Source organism: Anolis sagrei, chromosome Y (genome assembly GCF_037176765.1).
Source record: "Anolis sagrei isolate rAnoSag1 chromosome Y, rAnoSag1.mat, whole genome shotgun sequence".
NCBI classification, from domain to species: domain Eukaryota; kingdom Metazoa; phylum Chordata; class Lepidosauria; order Squamata; family Dactyloidae; genus Anolis; species Anolis sagrei.
The window spans coordinates 74,275,804-74,298,166 of NC_090035.1; the positions used below are offsets into that span (position 1 = coordinate 74,275,804).

A 22,363-nucleotide genomic window follows, 5' to 3' on the forward strand; every position below is an offset into this window, starting at 1 on the left:
CACCCTTTGTTTAATCCTAATGTGTTTGTCAGGAACAGAACCTCACTATAACTAAGGACCCCCAGTCTTTTAATTGTGTCAAAAGCTGCCTTGGGCCCCACTTTTTGAGAATGGTGGCGTACAAATGCAATAAATGAGCAAACAACCTCTGAGGATGCCTGTTAGGAATTGTGGGAATTGAAGTCCAAAACACCTGAAGGGCTGAAGTTTGCCCAGGCCTGGTGCAGACTAACCAAGAGCGCTTCTTAGGGCCCATCTACAGTGCCATATAATCCAGATAATCCACATATCAGATAATCCACATTATCTGCTCTGAAGAGGATTATATGAGTCTACACTGTCATATAATCCAGTTCAAAGCAGATAATCTGGATTTTATACGGCGCTGTAGAAGAGGCCTGAGACTTATTCACAAATAGGGATTCAGAATGATGGTGGGAAATGGGGAGAGAGCTCAGAGGTCATGTCTAAAGTTGGTATCACAGAATATATATATATTCTGTATATTGATGAAATACAATCTTTATATAATAACTCAATGCAGCAAAATATTCAACCATTGGCGGAAAGACTCTGAAATAGGATGTCCCCCATCATCTAAGTAGGAAAAAGCTGAAAGAAGGAGGGGAATGTGAGGAAACCCAGAGCATTTCCTTTCCAAAAACAAATGGATTGGGGAAGGGGGGGTGCTATAAAGGGGTCAGATCCCCTTCTCCTGGCCACCTTTCTCCTCCTAATGACAGAGCTGTCAACTGACCGAAGTGTAGGAGTGACAAGACACAGCGCCCTGAGACCAGACCATAAATCTTTCCATCGGATCAAAGACCTGAGATGTGGAAAAGGTTGGCGGATGAGAAGAGATGGAAAGACTTTGGGCACATCCAGATAAAGTGCGCATAGGGATAATGGGAGACCAGGGTTTGAATTCTTGTTTGGTTGTGAAACCCATTGGGTAGCCTTGGGCAAGCCACACTCTTTCAGCCTCAGAGGAAGGCTATGGCATTCTCCCTTTTGAAAACATCTTGCCAAGAATATCCTAATAGCATCATCTTCGGGTTGCCAAAAGACTTGAAGGTACACAATAACACCATGTAACACAATTTCTGGGTTATAAATGCCATTTCCTAATTGGTTCTATCATTAATAAAATGAGGAAAGTTTATTAAAGTTTATTTATTTATTATATATTACATGTAATATTACTAATAATATTGCAGTATAGTGTTATAGTACAATATAGTAACATATAATACTAATATTATAATAATATATAATTATAATATGGGCTGGTCCATGAGGTCATGAAGAGTCGGAAGTGACTGAACGAATAAACAACAATACTAATATTGTTCTATGCTAATAATATAAAATATTGTATGTACATATAATATTGATCATAATATTGTGAGCTGCCGGTGGTGCAATGAGTTGAACCCTTGTGCCAGCAGGACACAAAGGTTTAACAATATTAGTATTATAATAACAATATTATATACTAATATTAGAACAATATTAGTATTCGGCCCTCCAGGTGTTTTGGACTTCAACTCCCACAATTCCTAACAATTCCCCCTCAGCCGCTTAATGTATTGAAACAGCTGTGGATCCAGGCAGGAAGCAGGCTCCACTGGATAATACAGACCGTTTCACGAGCAAAGGTAAGTGAAACTTTACAGTATCTTGTAATGTAAACCTTTTTGATAGTGTTGCGATAAGTTGGAAACCACCAGAAGCATTCTCTCCAGACGTTTCGCCTGCATCTATGGCAGGCATCCTCAGAGATTGTGAAAAGCTAGGCAATTTGGGTTTATATATCAGTGGAATGTCCAGGGTGGGAGAAAGAACTCTTGTCTGTTGGAGGCAAGTGTGAATGTTGCAATTGGCCACCTTGATTAGCACTGAATAGCCTTGCAGCTTCAAAGCTTGGCTGCCTCAAACAGACTAGAATTCTTTCTCTCATCCTGGACATTCCACAGATATATAAACTCCATTTGCCTAGTTTCCAACAGATTCTGAGGATGCCTGCCATAGATGTGGGTGAAACGTCAGGAGAGCATGCTTCTGGAACATAGCCACACTGCCTGGAAATCTCACAGGAACCCAGTGATTCTGGCTATGAAAGCTTTCGACAATGACTTGAAGGTGCATGACTACAAAGCTGAACAGAACAGAAATGTAATAGTAGAGGCACGTCTCTTTCTAAATTTCCATAGGTGCTTTTAACTAAGTTTAATCCTATTTTAATATTTGTTGATTGCAGGTTTTGCATTGCGTTGCTTTTTAATGTAGTGATCAAGACACACTTTGGATATAAATAAATATCATCACCTTCTTCAATGGGACAAGAGACTTCCTCAGGGACTGGATTATTATTTTTTTGGAGTACCATCAAAGAAAAATGAATGAACTCTTCTTTCATTATATTAATCCTTTAAAAAATACTTGCATCCCTCGAAGTGCTCTGTTTGAAGGTCAGCATAGCTCTAAAATTCCCGGGCGAGCGAAGCCACATCCCGGAAGCGCCACGGAGCTCACAAAGGCATCCGTGCGCTCTGTTCACAAACACATCTGTCCGCACTGGGATGAAATGGCCAAGTGGTACAGCTGCCTGTTCCCCTTCAACGCCCCGATTGCGCCAAATGGCGAGTTGGGAAGAAAAGCAACCCAAGCAATTTGCAAAGAGTTGGACAATACAACCCTCTTCCCACTGAAGGAAGGAAAAACAACAAGACTACAAAGAGAAACTAATCTTTGCGATGCTGTTCCTCACATTCGCACCTTCCAATAATTTTATTGGCATTGTTAAGAACTTTCATGTCAACCCAAAAACATCAACAAAACATTCATCCAGTGCTTTGTTTATAATCATCCCAGCAAGGATGAAGAAATTTGGGGAATCTGAAGATGGATCTACATTGCCATTTAATTAATGCAGGTTGGAATTTCATGATATGGTAAATGTAGATCAGGCATATGCAAACTTGGGCTCTCCAGGTGTTCTGGACTTCAATTCCGGCTGTTAAGAATTATGGGAGTTGAAGTCCAGAACACCCGGAGGACCCAAGTTTGCATATGCCTGATGTAGATGCATACAATGCAGTTCAATGAAGTAGAGCCACATTTCTCAACCTGGGGGTCGGGACCCCTGGGGTGGTCATAAAGATAGGTCTTCAAAGTCAACTACGGACCCACCAGAGTACTGATCCTGGAAGACTATCCTACTCAGCCAATGAGGGATCGCCTAAGTAAGTAAGTAAGGTGGTAATGAGGGGGTGTCAGAGGGGACACCAAAGACCATCAGAAAACACAGTATTTTCTGTTGGTCATGGGGGTTCTGTGTGGGAAGTTTGGCCCACTTCTTTCGTTGGTGGGGTTCAGAATGCTCTTTCATTGTAGGTGAACTATAAATCCCAGCAAGTAAAAGTCCCAAATGTCAAGGTCTATTTTCCCAAACTCCACCAGTGTTCACATTTGAGCATATTGAGTATGTGTGCCAAATTTTCTCCAATTATTTGAGTCCACAGTGCTCTCTGGATGTAGGTGAACTACAACTCCAAAACTACCACCAAAGCCTTCCAGTATTTTCTGTTGGCCTTGGGAGTTCTGTGTACCAAGTTTGGTTCAATTCTATCATTGGAGTTCAGAATGCTCTTTGATAATAGGTTAAATCCCAGTAACTACAACTCCCAAATGACAAAATCAACCCCCCCCCCCCAACCCACCAGTATTCAGATTTGGGCGTTTGTGTACTTGTGCCAAATTTGGACCAGTGAATGAAAATACATCCTGCATTTTTTTTTTGCTAATTTTAACCTGTGTATTATAGGTGAATTCTAACCTGCGTTTTTACATGAGTGTATCCTGTATTGTATTGTGTATATTTTAATAGTGTTGTGTTTTTTCTCTCTGTTTTTATGCTGTACTCAACTTCAAGCTGCAAGGTGAAGTGGATAATAAAACAATATTAACCACCTGAAGCCTAACTCTGCCAAGACACAAGTGTGTGCTTTTCACCTACGTAATCGTGAAGTCAACCAGAAACTGAAGGTTACCTGGGAAGGCCAAGACCTTGAACACTGTTCCCACTCTAAATATATCGGCGTCAACTTAGATCAAACGCTAACATTTAGGAAACACTGTGTGAACACAAAGCACAAAGTAGCTTCATGCAATAGCATCCTGCAGAAACTTACTGACAACACATGGGGTGCAGACCCAAAATTAATGAAAACATCAGCCCTGGCATTGTCGTATTCAACTGATGAGTATGCCTGCCCTGTTTGGCATAAATCTGCCCACACGAAGCAGGCGAATATAGCACTAAATGAGACATGTAGAATAATCACAGGATGTCTCAAAACTACACTTGTTGATAGACTCTATAACTTAGCTGGCATTGCCCCCCTCCTCCAATGTGTGATGGGAAGTTGCCTACAATTGTGAGACAAATAATGTTGGACACAGTGAAAGGCACCCACTGCATTGCTATCAGCCTCCTCTCGGTAGACTTAAATCAAGGCAAAGCTTCATGAGAACCACCACTCCTCTTAATGTTCCTCCAGCAACAGCAAGAGCATCTCTCTGGGCAGCTAAACCAGGAAATCCCACTGGATGCCCCCCACCCCAACAAGGGTCTTCCTCCAGGGATAAACCAAGAATGGGCAACTTGGAATCGCTGAACAGACAAAGAAGTGGAGTTGGCAAATCAAAAGACAACCTGGCAAAATGGCACAACCTAAAAGAATCCTCCACCTTGTGTGACTGTGGAGCAGAGCGAACAACTCTGCATCTGCATGCTTGCCCACAATGCCCTGCCTCATGCACAGAGGAAGAACTGTTTAAAGCTACAGGCAATGCGGTCGCTGTTGCCCGTTTTTGCTGTAAAATTATTTAGTTGCTTGTGCTCCTTCTATTTTTATCCTTTTTAGACTTATGTATGCAATACTTTTGACACAAAATAAAATAAGTAAACAACAACAACAACAATCTTTATTTATACCCCACCACCATCTCCCCAAAGGAGACTCATGGCAGCTAACATCAGGCTAAGCCCAAAAATAACAATAAAACAAAACAAAGTTCAAAGAAACAAAATAGTGTCAAAATAAACACATGAAATGACAAAATAAAATAAACAAAATAACATCATAGAGAGATGGAACACGGGATGGGCCAAATGTGCTAAGAATAAAATTGATAAAATTGGTAAAACCTTGGGTGAGAGAAGAGGATTGTGTGTCTGGGGGAGAATGTGTTACTAAGGGAAGAGCTCAGAAGGAGAAAAAATACACAAACAAATAAAAACTAATCACTATCTTAAAATTCCTGTTATGGATACCTAAAATAAATTAAAACAGAATAAAACTTGATTAAGTAATAAGTTTCATAAAATGAGATGAAATTACAACATGGAGGATTGTGGAGTATAGTGATGAGCTTGAACTGCAAAGACTCTGGCACAATACAGTGAAGGTGGTCCCAGTGGTGATCGGCACACTGGGTGCAGTACCTAAAGACCTTGGCCTGTACTTAAACATAATTGGCGCTGACAAAATTAGCATCTGTCAGCTGCAAAAGGCCACCCTACTAGGATCTGCACACATTATGCGCCAATACATCACATAGTCCTAGACACTTTGGAAGTGTCCGACGTGTGATCCAATACAACAGCCAGCAGAGTGATCTTCTTTGCTGTGAACTAATCTTGTTGTGTTTCTAATAATAATAATAATAATAATAATAATAATAATAATAATATCATCATCATCATCCTGCAACAACAAACCAAGGATGAGCTTGCAGCACTGACTAGTTTGGATGAAGTCAGCAATGCCATCAGTCAACAAAAAAATAACAAAGCCAGCGGACCTGATGGGATCCCTGCTGAAATCTTTAAAGAGGGAAGACGTGCTCTGGCAAAACAACTCTTGGGAAGTGTCTGACGTTTGATCCAATACAACAGCCACCACAGTGATCTTATTTGCTGTGTACTAATCTTGTATAGTAATAATAATAATAATAATAATAATAATAATAATAATACATCATACATCATACGTCCTAAATGCTTCGGAAGTGTTTGACTTGTGATTTTGTGATACGAAATTCAGCATATATCTCTCTTGTTTGCTGTGTCATACTGTGTTTTTGTGTCAATAAAATAGTAATAACACCAAGATATACTTCCTCTGAAACTGGAAGCTCTCCTAACTGCCATGCCTAGTAAGGTTTGTTGCTTCTGTCTTCAAATAATTTCTGATTTATGGAAACCAATAAGCCAACAGATCTGTCAGATCTCAAGAGGTTAAACAAGGTCAGCCCCTGGTTAGTTCTTGGATGGGAGACCATTCAGGCTCTATTTCAGAGAAAGGAAGTGGCAAAACCGCCTCTGAGAATTCCTTGCCTAAGAAAACCCTATTAAATCCACAAGGTTGGCATAAGCCGCGACACATATTAGAATTTAAAATGTGCAGAATCCACAAACGACAGTGTTGAAACATTCAGGAAACCAAAAGACCTTTTCGTCTAAGATCCATCTCAGATTTAGGAAAAGATGGCCGGAGAACTAAATGGATGAAAATGCAAATGTATTTGCATGAAGCCAAGGACAGAAGAGAGGTGGATTTGCAAGGCACAGACTAGATCTAAAGAACTCTTAAGAAAAACAGATGAGAAGGAATCCGGCCCCAAATCCAAAGGAATCTCAAAGAGCGGGGATGCTCTATCAATCACAGGCAGCTCTGGATGGAGTTTGAGTGAGAACAGACCCATTAGACTAGAGCTCAATGGAAAGAAAATTAAAAAAACAGCTTTTCAAAGTGATAAAAAGACATTTTTAAATAGAATTCTGAGCAGAAGATCTATTAAATTCAGGAGATCACCTTGAACAGGATGATATGAAGGATGGCCGAGCCGCTAGGAATCCAGAGAGAGCTCCCATTAAGAATTGCAGGAGGGAGTTCGCTCTGGATGGGATGGATTTATGGAAACAATAAAATAATAAATAACGGGGAAGAAGAGGTGGAAGAAAGTTGCGAAAGGGATGCAAGGGGAAAGATGGGAGTATTTTTGAAAAGCAACCCTACAGATGAATTCTGTGAAATTTCCCTTACGTACATCTGACTACCTGAAACAATATTATTATTATTATTATTATTATTATTATTATTATTATTATTATTATTATTGTCAAAGGCTTTCATAGCCGGAATCACTGGGTTTTTTGTAGGTTTTTTCGGGATATAGGGCCATGTTCTAGAGGCATTCTCTCCTGACGTTTCGCCTGCATCTATGGCAAGCACCTAAGAGGTGGTGAGGTCTGTTGGAACTAGGGGAAAGGGTTTATATGGAATGACCAGGGTGGGACAAAGGACTCTTGCCTGCTGGAGCTAGGTGTGAATGTTTCAACTGACCACCTTGATTAGCATTTGATGGCCTGGCAGTGTCTGGGGCAATCTTTTGTTGAGAGATGATTAGATGTCCCATAGATGTTGCCATAATGCAGGCGAAATGTCAAGAGAGAATGTCTCTAGAACATGGCCATATAGCCCGAAAAAAACCTACAACAACCCATTATTATTATTATTATTATTACTTCTTACTTATTAAATAACAAGCAACTTTTTTTAGTGTTGTTAGCCACTTTGGGTCTCTTTTCCGAAAGAGAAAGCGGGCTATTACAACAACAACAACAACAATTATCATTATCATCATTATTATTAATTCTTATTAAAATTATTAATTATTATTATTACTTATTAAATAACAAGCAACTTTTTTGTGTTGTTAGCCACTTTGGGTCTCTTTTCTGAAAGAGAAAGCGGGTTATTACAACAACAACAACAACAACTATTATTAATAATAATAATTCTTATTAAAATATTTATTATTATTATTACTTACTAAATAATAGTAAGTAATAATAATACTTACTAAATCTTTGTGTTGTAAGCCACTTTGGGTCTCTTTTCCGAAAGAGAAAGCAGGCTATTACAACAACAACAACAACAACAACAACAACAACAGCAATAACAATTATCATTATTATCATTATTATTAATTCTTATTAAAATTGTTAATTATTATTATTGATTATGATTATAGTTGTTGTAATACCTTACTTTCTCTACTATTACAACTATTATTAGCATTATGAGCATTCATAATATTAATGATATGACGATAATTATAATCATATTTGTTGTAATATCCCGCTTTCTCTTTCCATCTATTATTATCATTGATGATGCTGATGATAATAGTTGTGATATCCTGCTTTCTCTATTACAACTATTATTATTTTCATTATTAATCATGATAATAAGAGTAATAGTTCTTGTACTATCCAGCTTTCTCTATTACAACAATTATTATATTATTATCATCATTAATAATGTCGCTTCTGATGCAGTTTCTCAAGTCGCTCCTGACACGACCAAAAAAAATATCATTGATAATAATATAATAATATATAATAATATAATATAATATTTGCCTGGTGGCGCAATGGGTTAAACCCTAGTGTCAGCAGGTCAGCGGTTTGAATCTGGGGAGAGCCGGCTGAGCTGGCTGAGCTCCCTCTGTCAGCTCCAGCTCCCCATGTGGGGACATGAGAGAAGGATGGGAAAACATCAAAGGATGGGAAAACATCAAATATCCAGGTGTCCCCTGGGTAATGTCCTTGCAGATGGCCAATTCTCTCACACCAGATGTGACTTGCAGTTTCTCAAGTCGCTCCTGACATGAAAAGGAACCATTAATAATGACGATGATGGTGATGACAATAGTTGTTGATGTAATATCTGGCTTTCTCTTTCAAGCTATTATTAGCTATTATTAGACTCATTGATGATGATGTTAATAACAGTTGTTGCTTTAATATCCCACTTTCTCTTTCAAGCTATTATTATCATTACTATCATTGATGATGATGATGATGAAGATGATGACAATAGTTGTTGAGGTAATATCCCACTCTCTCTTTCAAGCTATTACTATCAATAATATCATTTATTTATTTATATCCCACTTAATCTCTCCATATGGAGACTAATTGATGATGATGTTAATAACAGATGTTATTATTATAATATCCCGCTTTCTCTTTCAAGCAATTATTATCATTACTAAAATTGGTGATGATGACATTAGTTGTTGCTGTAACATCCCACTTTCTCTATTACAACTATTATCATTATTATTATTATCATTAATAATAATAGCAACAATAATAGTTGTCGTAATATCCCACATTAATAATAATAACAACAGTAATAGTTGTTGTAATATTCCACATTTATAATAATAATAATAATAGTTGTTGTAATATTCCACATTAATATTAATAATAACAATAATTGTTGTTGTAATATCCCACATTGATAATAATAATAATAACAACAACAATAATAATAGTTGTTGTAATATCCCACAATAATAATAACAATAATAATTGTTGTAGTGTCCTACAATAACAATAATAATAATAACAACAACAATAACACAACAACAATAGTTGTTGTAATATCCCACAATAATAATAATAATAATAATAATAATAATAATAATAATAACAAAAATAGTTGTTGTAATATCCCACTTTCTCTTTCGGAAAGTGTCTGTCTGCTTGTTTGCTTTGTTCTGTTAGAAATGTAATATAATTTGACTGGTTGTCCTGACACGACAAATAAAATAAATAAATAAACAAATAAATTTCAGAAAAAAAGTCCCAACGGTACAATATACAGTTCAAAACTTTTGAAAAAAACATACAAACCTTAAAATGGGATTAAAGAGTAGGATTTAAAGGAAGTGTCAATGAAAGCTGGGTTTTGTACTCTACTCCACGGCCTCCCTCCCTAGCCTTATCCAAGCAGGCAGTCCCCAGATTGGGTCTGTAGGGTTGGTTCTGAACTTGGGTTTGTACGTAAGTCGGAGCAACGACATTTCTGGAAGTCCCCCTCCAGCCCAATGGCCTCGATCCCTTGCTGGGGACTCACTCACCCGTAGATCTCGTCCTTCTCCCGCTTCAGGGCGTCTCCGGCCCCCATTCCGGGGGGCATCCCAGGCCGGTGGCTGTTGACCCCTGCCGAGCCGTAGGGTGCGCCTTGGGCGAGCGGGTGGTGGGCGGGCAGGGGTCGTGCACCCGGGTGGGGCTCCCCGAAGGCCCCCGTCGGCGTCCCTGATGCCCCTCCTGGCAGGGAGACCCCCTCCAGGGCCGCGTAGTGGACCAGCTCATCATACTGGAGGAAGAAAGAGAGAAGGGAGTTTAGAGAGACAACCATCCCTTTCCCACGGATCCCAAGAACTTTCCAAAGGGATGCCCAGGAGGACTTTGCTCTCAAGATCCCATGACACTAGGCTTCCATTATACTGTGTTACTATAATTCCGTGATACAATGATTCTATGAGTCCATGATACTTTTACTTATATGATACTGTGATTCCATGGTTCTGTTATGATTCTATGATACTATAATTCCATGGTTCTGTGATTCTGATTCTATTCTATAATTCCATGATACTATGATACTATAATTCCATGAAACAATGATTCCATGGTTCTTTTTTTTTTCATTCGTTCAGTCGTCTCCAACTCTTCGTGACCTCATGGACCAGCCCACACCAGAGCTCCCTGTCGGCCGTCACCACCCCCAGCTCCTTCAGGGTCAGTCCAGTCACTTCAAGGGTTCTGTGATACTATAATTCCATGGTTCTGTGACTCTGATTCTATTCTATGATTCCATGATTCCATGATAATGTAATTCCAAGATACTACAACTCCATGATTCTATGATACTAGGATCCCATTATTTATTTATTTACTATTTTTATATACCACCCCTCTTGACTCGGGCTATACTATGATTCCATGATACTATAATTCCATGATTCCATGTTTCTGTTCCATGATTCCATGATACTGTGGTTGTATGGTGCTATAAATGATTCAGTGATACTATAATTCCATGATTCTATGATACTATAATTCCATCATACTCTAATTCCACGATTCCATAATGTTACTATAATTCCACACGTCTGTGATTCTATGATACTGTTCCATGATATAGTATCCTGGAATCATAGTACTAGGGCCCCTTCTACACTGACATATAAAATCCACCTTATCCACTTTGAACTGGATTATATAGCAGTGTAGACTCATATAATCCAGTTCAAAGCTTTGGTAATCTGGATTACATAGCAGTGTAGAAGTGGCCTCTGATACCATGATTCTATGATTATCTGCCTTGATATTCTGGGTTGTATGGCTGTGTGGAAGTGCCCTTAGATACTATTATTCCATGATTTATACTATGATTCCATGATATCATGGGACTATGATTCCATTATACTATGATATTGTGATGCCATGGATCTATGATACTACAGTTCCAAGAGTCTATGATACTATAATTCCATGATATTATGATTCCATGATACTATAATTCTCTGACTCTATCACATGATGATATGATTCCGTTATATTATGATTCTATGGTACTATAATTCCATGATATTATGATTCCGTGATACTATAATCCCACGATAATATGATTCCAGGATAGCATGATACCACGATTCTATGATACTATAATACCATGATAATATGATTCCAGGATAGCATGATGCCATGATTCTATGATACTATAATTCCATGATTCTGTGATTCTATGCTTCCATGATGTTATGATTCCATGATACTATCTCGGATTCTATGACAACATGATGCCATGATTCTGTTATATTATGATTCTATGATACTATAATTCCATGATTCTGTGATTCTATGATTCCATGATACCACAATTCTATGATACTATAATTTATTTATTTATTTATTTATTTACATTATTTCTATCCCGCCCATTTCAGCCCGAAGGCGACACAGGGTAGTAATCCCATGGTAATATGATTCCAGGATACCATGATACCACAATTCTAGGATACTATAATTCCATGATTCTGTGATTCTATGCTTCCATGATGTTATGATTCCATGATACTATAATTCTCTGATTCTATGACAACATGATGCCATGATTCCATTATATTATGATTCTATTGGTACTATAATTCCATGATTCTGTGATTCCATGATACCACAATTCTAGGATACTATAATTCCATGATAATATGATTCTAGGATACCATGATACCACAATTCTAGGATACTATAATTCCATGATAATATGATTCCAGGATATCATGATACCACAATTCTAGGATATTATAATCCCATGATAATATGATTCGAGGATAGCATGATGCCATGATTCTATGATACTATAATTCCATGTTTCTGTGATTCTATGCTTCCATGATGTTGTGATTCCATGATACTATAATTCTCTGATTCTATGACAACATGATGCCGTGATTCCGTTATATTATGATTCTATGGTACTATAATTCCATGATACCGCAATTCTATGATACTATAATTCCATGATAATATGATTCCATGATAATATGATTCCAGGATACCATGTTACGACAATTGTATGATACTATAATTCCATGATAATATGATTCCAGGATATCATGATACCACAGTTCTATGATACTATAATCCCATAATAATATGATTCCAGGATAACATGATACCACAATTCTATGATACTATAATTCCATGATTCTGTGATTCTATGATTCCATGGTACCACAATTCTATGATACTATAATTCCATGATAATATGATTCCAGGATACTATGATTCCATTCTATGATGCTATAATTCCACGATTCCATGATATCATGATTCCAGGATACTATGATGCTATGATTTGACACACACACACACACACGCACACGCAAATCATAAGGTAATCAGGAGGAAATGAGGGTCGTGCCCCTTCCTTCCCTGCCGTCCTATATAGATGCCCCAATCTGTCCATTTCCACTACAAGCATATCACCAAAATCAGGGGTATTTTATTTAAATCTGACCCTAGGAAAGGGGTATACAGACAAGGAGGGTGACATGGGGGTCTTGCACCCCTAAATAAGAATCCTGTGGAATATCCCCCCAAACGCCTCACCCTTACAGCCACTTCAGGGTTTAGACACTGAAGCCGGCATCTCACGGAAAGGGGGCAAAGGGACCCAACCAAGGAGAACTGAGCAAAGATAGGAAGAGTTATAGTTCTAAAGGGGAATGAATGGTTTTTAATGCCTCACTTTCCGCATTGCTGGGAATTCACGCAACGAAGGGATATGTCATGGGGAAGAATACTTATTTAGAGGTCGATGCTTTCAGGACGCCAAAAACTCAAGTGTAGTTGATCTCCCAGAGGAACGACCAATCACAAGTGTCCATTTATGAATTGATTCCGTAACTCTTCTGTTTTTTCCTTAATAATATTCCTGTGTGTTGACTCTTTGGCCCTTGCCTTTCCGATACTGTTGGCTGCATTAGTTGACAAAGCTGTATTATATTACTATTGTTATTATGATTCACTATACTCTATACATCTGTTTGGTAAAAATAGGCATGGAAGTAATATTCATAATGGGTTGATGTGAGTTTTCCGGGCTGTATGACCATGTTCCAGAAGCATTCTCTCCTGACATTTCACCTGCATCTATGGCAGGCATCCTCAGGGATTGTGAGACCTCACAACCTCTGAGGATGCCTGCCACAGATGTGGGTGAAACATCAGGAGAGAATGCTTCTGGAACATGGTCAAACTCACAACAACCCAGTGATTCCGACCATGAAAGCCTTTGACAATACAATATTCATTATGATCTTCCTACAAATTTCGGGGTTACTCTTCACATTCAAAAAAGTTCTGTGGTCCTGGTATGAGATGAGAAATTGTGGGAAATTGTGCCCGAGGAAGCGGAAATAAAACAGTAAGTTATAGACTGCTTGGGACGCTCTCCCCGCTCCTGGTGATAAACATGTGTCCGCACAGAGCAAATAAAGTTATAGGACACAGATGGATAAAGTAAGGGGATCACAGGCCATATGCGACACATTTTTCCCAATCTTTGAGTCTCATGGAGGAAAGAAAAAGTGGGATATAAATAAACACAATCATCATCATCATCATCATCATCTAGATTTCCTTCTTTTTAAATTTTGTTTCCTGCTCAAAAATAGACTTTGTCAGGACTCTGTAAGAACATCAATTCAGATGAATCACAGGGTTCCCCCAAAGTGTTGAATTATTTTTTCAAAACCAGGAGTATATTCTTATTTTTTAAATGAATTGGTGGTCAAAAAATTGGCCCTCTAGCCTATTACAGTTGTCCCTAACGCGGCCATCTCTGGTTCCTCTTTCCCGCATCCTGGTTTGGTTTGCTCGTCCTTCTTCTCCCACAAACCTCAAACTCCAGATAATGTTAATTTCTATCTATCTCCATCCACATCCTGGCTTGGAAAACCCATAATATAAGGACAATGGTCACTATTTCTTTTTGTAACCATTCAACACCCTAACCCCAAACTTCAGCATCCTCTTTAGTTGACATTTTCCATCTTCTCCTTCCTTCCTTCCTTCCTTCCTTCCTTCCTTCCTTCCTTCCTTCCTTCCTTCCTTCCTTCCATCCTTCTTTTTTTCTTTTCTTTTCCTTCCTTCCATCCTACCTTCCTTCCTTCCTTCCTTCCTTCCTTCCTTCCTTCCTTCCTTCCTTCCTTTTTAATTCCTTTCTTTCTTTCTTTCTTTCTTTCTTTCTCTCATTCTCTCATTCTCTCTCCCTTTTCTTCTTTCCTTCTTTCCTTTTTTCTTTCTTTCTGTCTTTCCTTCCCCCCTCCCTCCTTTCTTTCTTTCTTTCTTTCTTTCTTTCTTTCTTTCTTTCTTTCTCCCTCTTTCTTTTTCCTTCTTCCTTCCTTCTTTTTTTCTTTCTTTCTTCCTGTCTTCCTTCCTTCCTTCTTTCCTGTCCTTCCTGTCTTTTTCTTCCTGTCTTTCTTCCTTTCTTTCTCTTTCTTTCTTTCTTTCTTTCTTTCTTTCTTTCTTTCTTTCTCCCTCTTCCTTCCTTCCTTCCTTCTTTCCTTCCTTTCTTTTTCCTTCCTTCCTTCCTTCCTTCCTTCCTTCCTTCCTTCCTTCCTCTTTCTTTCTTTCTTTCTTTCTTTCCCCTTCTTTCTTTTTTCCTTCCTTCCTTTTTTTCCTTCATCTTTCTTTCTTTCTTTCCTCCCTCCCTCTCTTTCCTTCCTTCCTTCCTTCCTTCTCTCTCTCTCTCTCTGTCTGTCTTCCTGTTTTTCTTTCTTTCTTCCTTTTTGGGCAAACTTTTTGCCACTTAAGGCAATTTCACACCATTCCGACTCGTCAATTTCAAACTCCCCCCTTCTTCATCAGAACAATATTTGCTGCCTTGTGTGAAGAGAGATAAAAATCCAAAAGGGAATCTAAACATCCTCATCATTTAATCTCTCTCTCTCTTTCCTAACATGCACACAATTCCTTGCTAACCAACCGGCAGAGTTGCTGATCTTGCTCCTGATTTTTGGAAACCCATCTGCAAAACTTCTCTTCCTCTTCAAAATGATCCCATCAGTTAATTTATTAAATGTGTTGTGTTTTTGGTCAACGAACAAGAGAAAGAGAGAGCTCGGCAAACTTCGAAAGCCATGGGAATTTGGAAAGGCGCTGAACTTTCCAGACAGAGGGATTAAACACACACATTAGGTTTTCCAAGCTGGGATTCGGACGCTGCACATCTCGATGGCCTCTCAAGCAAGTTCAATTGCAATACTTCTGAAACTGGGGTTCTGGTTTTGGAAAAAGAAAATGGGTATCATGCGTATGTGCTTTCAAGTTGCCTGTGGACTTATGGCGACACCATGAAATGCATCGGGGTCTCTAAAGGAGCTGGATTGGCCAGTTTCCTTCCTCTAAAATATATGAATTAACTTCCTCCCAGCCTTCTTCAGACTTTCCCAAACTAAAAGAGTCACCATTCATCCATGTCTTTGGCATTTCTTTCTTCCTCCATTCTTTTCCCTTGGTTTTAAAGGAAATTTGTGAAACAAATATTATATATTGAAACTGGATTTTACATTTTGGTTGATTGTAGAATTTTGATGTTTATGCTTTATGATATTTAATTGTGTTGTATGGCAATTGAATGTTTTGCCTTATGTTGGAAATCGTCCTGAATCCTCTTGGGGAGATAAGGTGGTATATAAATAAAGTATTATTAGTATTTTAAATATTACATTAATTACAATCATTCATCCAACTTCCACTAAGCACATTCAACTCTGAGATTAAAGAAAACCTTTGCTGGCCCCACATCTCCCTCTCTTCCCCCCCCCCCCCCCCCCCCCCAGGAAAAAAAGTGTGACATTTTCCTACCCGGCCAACTATTCTTATTTAAATCTCGCCTTTATCTCGGCTGCTTTGTATACAGAAGGACAGAAGCATTTAACCTCTCTCTGCCTTCATCTGCGAAACCTCACTTTTCAGCTCCATAGATCTTTCTTTTTTTTGACAAAAGTGTAGTTTTCAAAACTACAGATTTAAAACAATTTCTTAATTATTTGGGGAGAGATAAGTGGGGTTTTTTTTGGAGGTTCTCAAAAAGGATTGCTAAACTCCTTGGATGCAGAAAAAAAACACATTTCCATTAAGTTCGAATTCTAATAAAGTTTTGCATCATGTCAATTTAGCACAAGAAGTTTGAAAGCGCTTCCCATCCTTTTGCTTTGACTTTGAGGAATTAATTGATTATAATAATATAATATATAATAATAATAATAATAATAATAGAAAAACATCCTGAGATATAAATATTTAATAGTATTTCTGTACCTTTGTATTATGAAATGAGAAATCAAGAGTAGAAGTTCTCAGGAGGGAATGGAGAGATGGTGGGATTGAGGAAAAATACTTGTATTTTTGAAGATTGTATGTTTCTACCAATATATCTATAATTAAAAAAACTTTCTATATTATATTATATTATATTATAATATTATATTATATTATTATATTATATTATATTATATTATATTATATTATATTATAGGCAAACACTGCCTTTCAATGGGGAAAAAAGTTGGGGAAATTATCTATATTATATTATATTATATTATATTATATTATATTATATTATATTACATTATAGGCAAACACTGCCTTTCAATGGGGAAAAAAAGTTGGGAAAATTATCTCCCAACGGCTTACAAAACTTTGCATCAGAAAACAATTTCCTTGCAGAAAAAAACATTTACAAAATTTTGTGTCGCTCGGGAATCTCGTCGTTGCATTGCATTTTGCAAAGCTGGATTTCAAAATAGGTTTGTTGCAACATTTTTTTAAAAAAAAATTGCAACTCTCTATATGTGTATATATATGTATATAACTACATGGTGATGGCTGGGAATTTAGCGTCCCATAGAGAGAGAAAGAAAAGAAAGTTTTGGGGATTTCTTACAACCGGCCACATTCAAGACACATTAACCCCGGCCTTTCAAGGGGGCCAGTCCCTTTCTGCGGCTCCATGGAGGGGGGTCAAAGGAGAATAAGGGAGTGGAAAAACTTTAGAAAGGCATCACAAAATGCCACAAAGCAGCCCCATTGAGGCTTTGAAATGAGCAGCCCCGAATCAAAGCCAAAGGGCCGAGGAAAGTCAAGGAAGAGTTTGCCCTAAAAGAGAGACTTTTGGGGAGGGGTTTTGTCCCTCCTCAAAGACACCCTGTGCCTCTATTTTGCTATGGAGACTTTCACAAATCTCCTAAATATGGGGTTGGATTTTGAGCCAAATCTGTATCATTTTAAATAGTATTTGGGGGAGACGGGACACAAACCTTACAATCCAATACAAAACTTTATTACGGTCACTGACCAGAACAAATTCTTAAAAAGCTATTGTTGTTTTCCTCTCCAAAACAGGACCAAATAGTATTTTGGGGGGAACGGACACAAACATTCTTAAAGAGCTATTATTCCTCTTTGAAAGAAGGGGTAATTTCAAGTTTTTTGGGGGGGAAAGGCATATTTTTTTTCTCTCCCTCCTTCCATTGTTTGCCCACTTTCCCAATTCCACTTGACACTTGCCAACTAAAGGGTGTCAATGGGACAAAAAGAAAAATATTTACAAATCAGAATGGTTCGGATGATGAAGTGGGAAATAAAAGGGTACAATAACACATTGACAAAGCAGAAGTTTGGGCTGAATTGTTTATGTTTAGCGGATGGAAGGGGAAAGGGACTTTGGGAAGCAAAACAAATCCAAAACCCAAAGTAGAAGAGTTTTGTGTAAAACTTAAGAATCAAGACACACAGGGAAATAATTCATTCTTGTTTGTTTGTTTGTTTTGCTCTCCAAAATAGGACCAAATAGTATTTGGGGGGAAACGGACACAAGAGCTATTATTTCTCCTCGGAAGAAGGGGATAATTTCAAAGTTTTGGGGGGAAAGGCATATTTTTTGTCTCTCTCCTTCCACTGTATGCCCACTTTCCCAATTCCACTTGACACTTGCCAACTAAAAGGTTTGAATGGGAAAGAAAGAAAAATATTTACAAATCAGAATGGTTCGGATGATGAAGTTGGGAAGAAAGTACAATAACATATTGACAAAGCAAAAGTTTGAGCTGAATTATTTATTGTATTATCGAAGGCTTTCATGGCTGGAATCAACTGGGTTGTTATGTGTTTTCTGGGCTGTATAATGTTTCAGAAGCATTCTCTCCTGACATTTTGCCTGCATCTATGGCAGGCATCCTCAGAGGTTGTGAGGTCTGTTGGAAACTAGTATATATCTGTGGAAGGATGTCCAGGGTGGGAGAAAGAATAGATATATAAACCTAACTTTCCTAGTTTCCAACAGACCTCACAATCTCTGAGGATGCCTGCCATAGATGCAGGCGAAACATCAGGAGAGAATGCTTCTGGAACATGGCCATTCAGCTCAGAAAACACACAACAACCCAGTGAATTGTTTATGTTTTGCGGATGGAAGGGGAAATGGAGTTTAGGAAGCAAAACAAATTCAAAACCTAAAGTAGAAGAGTTTTCTGTAAAACTTAAGAATCAAGACACGCAGGAAAAGAATTCATTCTCCAAAATAGGACCAAAAAGAGCCTGAAAGAGAGTTGACTTTGGAAGTTAACAAGTCAGGGATTCTTTGTTTACAATGTCATTTTTAAAGAAAACTCCAAGTCACAACGACAACAAGAGGCATGGGAAAAGAGGGGGGAAACAAGAGGCATCTGGAGCATCATCACCTTACCCTTTGTGCCATCAGATCTTCCAAAGTTTTCCCTCCAGGTTTCCTTTTCCTTGGGCTTCTCCCCCGCTTTGGGGGGAGACGGCTCCTCTTGGGGACTCCAGGAAAACTTCACTCTTTCCCAAAGAAGGGGTCTTTCATTCTGCTTCCCATCATTTCAGCCAAATCGAAGAGAGAGGGAGGACCAAAAGAAAAAAAAACTATGGCCAAAAAAATATTAAAAATCCTTCCAAAAGGAAGAACAGTTTGCTCAAGAGTTCAAACGGTCCATAGAAGAACAATTTCGGAAAATGTAAACAAAAACAAGAACAAATAATTCAGCCAAAGAGAAAGCTAAGCAGGAAAGCGAGTTTGATGCCGGCATGAGATTCCCATGAATGTGATATGTGTGTGTGTAAAAGAAAAAGAAGGGATTATTCTTTCCTTGCTTGTAGAAATCTCTTTTCTTCCAAGTAGACCTTCTTATCTTCCAGATTTGGGCTGTCCATCAAGTGCTGAACGGATATAAGTGATGGTCCTTGTAGAATATATATATATATAGTAATTAGAAAGGAGGAGAGAGAAGGGATGTGTGATGATGACCCAGTGCCACCCCTTCTTCCAAAACACTCTCACACTCTTGTCTCTTCCGCCTTGATTTCTTTCTCTTTCTTTTTTTCCCCCCTCCTTCAAAACATGGACATCACATCCACTATCTCCCCCTTTCCTCCTCCTCCTTGCTTTTAAATGGTTGTGGTTTCAATCCTATCAAAGCCAAGATGCAAGGGATGTATACACACACATACACACACACATACACAAAAAGAAGCAAAGAGGGGGGTGGAAAAGAGGAGGAGAGAAAAGAGAGAAGGTGGGAAAGGAGGTGTGGGGGGGCTCCTCCGAGGGTCCCCAAAGCCCCCCCTCACCCAGGAGGGTTTCTCGCCTGCCTGCCTTCCCACCCACCCCTATGGAGCCCCCTTCTCCTTGGCAAACAGAGAGGGCCGGCCAGTCAGGGATGGGGGGGAAGAGAGACAGAGGAGGAGGAGGAGGAGGAGGCGCACACAGAGAGAGACACACACAAGATGGGCTTGTCAGTTTCTCCTGGTCTCCTCCTCCTCTTAAAGCAGCCGTAGGTCTTGGACAGGAGAGGGATGGGGGGCCTGGATGTGGGGAGTCAAGGGACCCAAGTGACCTGTCAACCTAATTCTTTATGGAGAGCGGTTGAAAAAAAAAAATAAAGATTGGGGCGAAGATGACAATACCCATCATTTGGATAATATTGTATTTAGTGTGTGTTTATCCTCCTCTCTGGGCACCCTCTCTCTCTCTCTCTTTCTGTTTGGATGCTCTCCTTTCTATTCTATCTAGATGGGGAGATGAAGATGAGGAGGAGGAGGAGGGGAGGCAGAGAAAGAAAGATGCTCTCCTCTTCCAGCTCCACAGCCCTGAGCTATGAACACATCCGGAAGTAGAAGGGTCTACACATTAACCCATTCCCTGCCTGGCTCTTAGGGAGTCCAGGCTTGGAGGTGAAGGCATCGGATGCATGGACTGGGGCAGAAGACGATGGTGATGGAGACCTTCTGCCAGCATCGCATCCCTGGCCTGGCTTCTTCCTCCATCCCTCGCACCACCCAGCATTGTCCTCATCTCCGGGCTTCTTCTCCGGCATCTGTTTCTGTGTCACTCTTGATTTGCTGTCATTGTTTTGGTGACACCCCCCCCCCCCCCTGTTATGTCAGCTCCACTAGTTGCCGATCCACTTCCAAGCATAATTCAAAGTGATGGTCTTGGCCTATAGAGCCCTATACGGTTCCGGCTCAGTTTACCTATCCGAAGGTATCTCCTTCTACGTTCCACTTCGTAGTCTAAGGCCCTACTCTTGGTCCCACCAGCTTCGCAAATGTTTCTGGTGGGGACGAGGGATAGCGCCTTCTCGGTGGTGACCCCCTGCTTGTGAAATTCGCTCCCCAGCAAGATTAGTTCAGCATCCTCCCTCCTGATTTGCTGTCATTGTTTTGGTGACACCACCCCTCCTGATATGTCAGCTCCACTAGTTGCCGGTCCACTTCCAAGCACAATTCAAAGTGATGGTCTTGGCCTATAAAGCCCTATATGGTTCCGTCCCAGCTTACTTATCCAAATGTATCTCCCTCTACGTTCCACCCTCTACGTTCCACAAGGTCTGCTGGGGAGGTCCTTCTCTCGGTCCCACCGGCTTCGCAAACGCATCTGGTGGGGACGAGGGACAGGGCCTTCTTGGTGGTGACCCCCCGCTTGTGGAATTCGCTCCCCAGCGAGTTTAGATCAGGTGATGATATAACTAATTGTTACTGGTCTTGGCCTATAAAGCCCTGTACAGTTCCGTCCCAGCTTACTTATCCAAACGTATCGCCCTCTATGTTCCACCTTGTAGTCTAAGATCTGCTGGGGAGGCCCTGCTCTCAATCCCACCAGCTTCGTAAACGCGTCTGGGGAGGACGAGGGATAGGGCCTTCTCGGTGGTGACCCCCTGCCTGTGGAATTCGCTGCCCAGCTTACTTATCCGAATGTATCTCCCTCTACGTTCCACCTCTTGGTCTGAGATCTGCTGGGGAGGCCCTGCTCTCAATCCCACCAGCTTCGCAAACGCATCTGGTGAGTACGAGGGATAGGGCCTTCTCGGTGGTGATCCCCTGCCTGTGGAATTCGCTGCCCAGCTTACTTATCCGAACGTATCTCCCTCTACGTTCCACCTCGTAGTCTAAGATCTGCTGGGGAGGCCCTGCTCTCAATCCCACCAGCTTCGCAAACGCATCTGGTGAGGACGAGGGATAGGGCCTTCTCGGTGGTGACCCCCTGCCTGTGGAATTCGCTGCCCAGCTTACTTATCCGAACGTATCTCCCTCTACGTTCCACCTCGTAGTCTGAGATCTGCTGGGGAGGACCTGCTCTCGGTCCCACCAGCTTCGCAAACGCGTCTGGTGAGGATGAGGGATAGGGCCTTCTTGGTGGTGACCCCCTGCCTGTGGAATTCGCTGCCCAGCTTACTTATCCGAACGTATCTCCCTCTATGTTCCACCTCGTAGTCTAAGATCTGCTGGGGAGGCCCTGCTCTCATTCCCACCAGCTTCGCAAACGCGTCTGGTGAGGACGAGGGATAGGGCCTTCTCGGTGGTGCCCCCCTGCCTGTAGAATTCACTGCCCATCTTACTTATCTGAAC

General features: G+C 40.0%; 1 protein-coding gene across 1 annotated transcript in view; it reads right to left on the bottom strand.

Annotated features, from left to right (window-relative positions):
* Nucleotides 1–20,585, bottom strand: part of LOC132780610 (homeobox protein meis3) — a 79,587-nt gene extending 59,002 nt beyond the window's left edge. Inside the window, exons 1-2 of the mRNA XM_067461838.1 lie at nucleotides 19,185–20,585; nucleotides 10,003–10,241 (exon numbers count right to left, since the gene is read on the bottom strand). Coding sequence (XP_067317939.1) covers nucleotides 10,003–10,241; nucleotides 19,185–19,196 — 251 coding nt within the window. The 5' untranslated portion in view covers nucleotides 19,197–20,585. The remainder of the gene's footprint in view (nucleotides 1–10,002; nucleotides 10,242–19,184) is intronic.
* Between the last annotated feature and the right edge of the window lie 1,778 nt (nucleotides 20,586–22,363).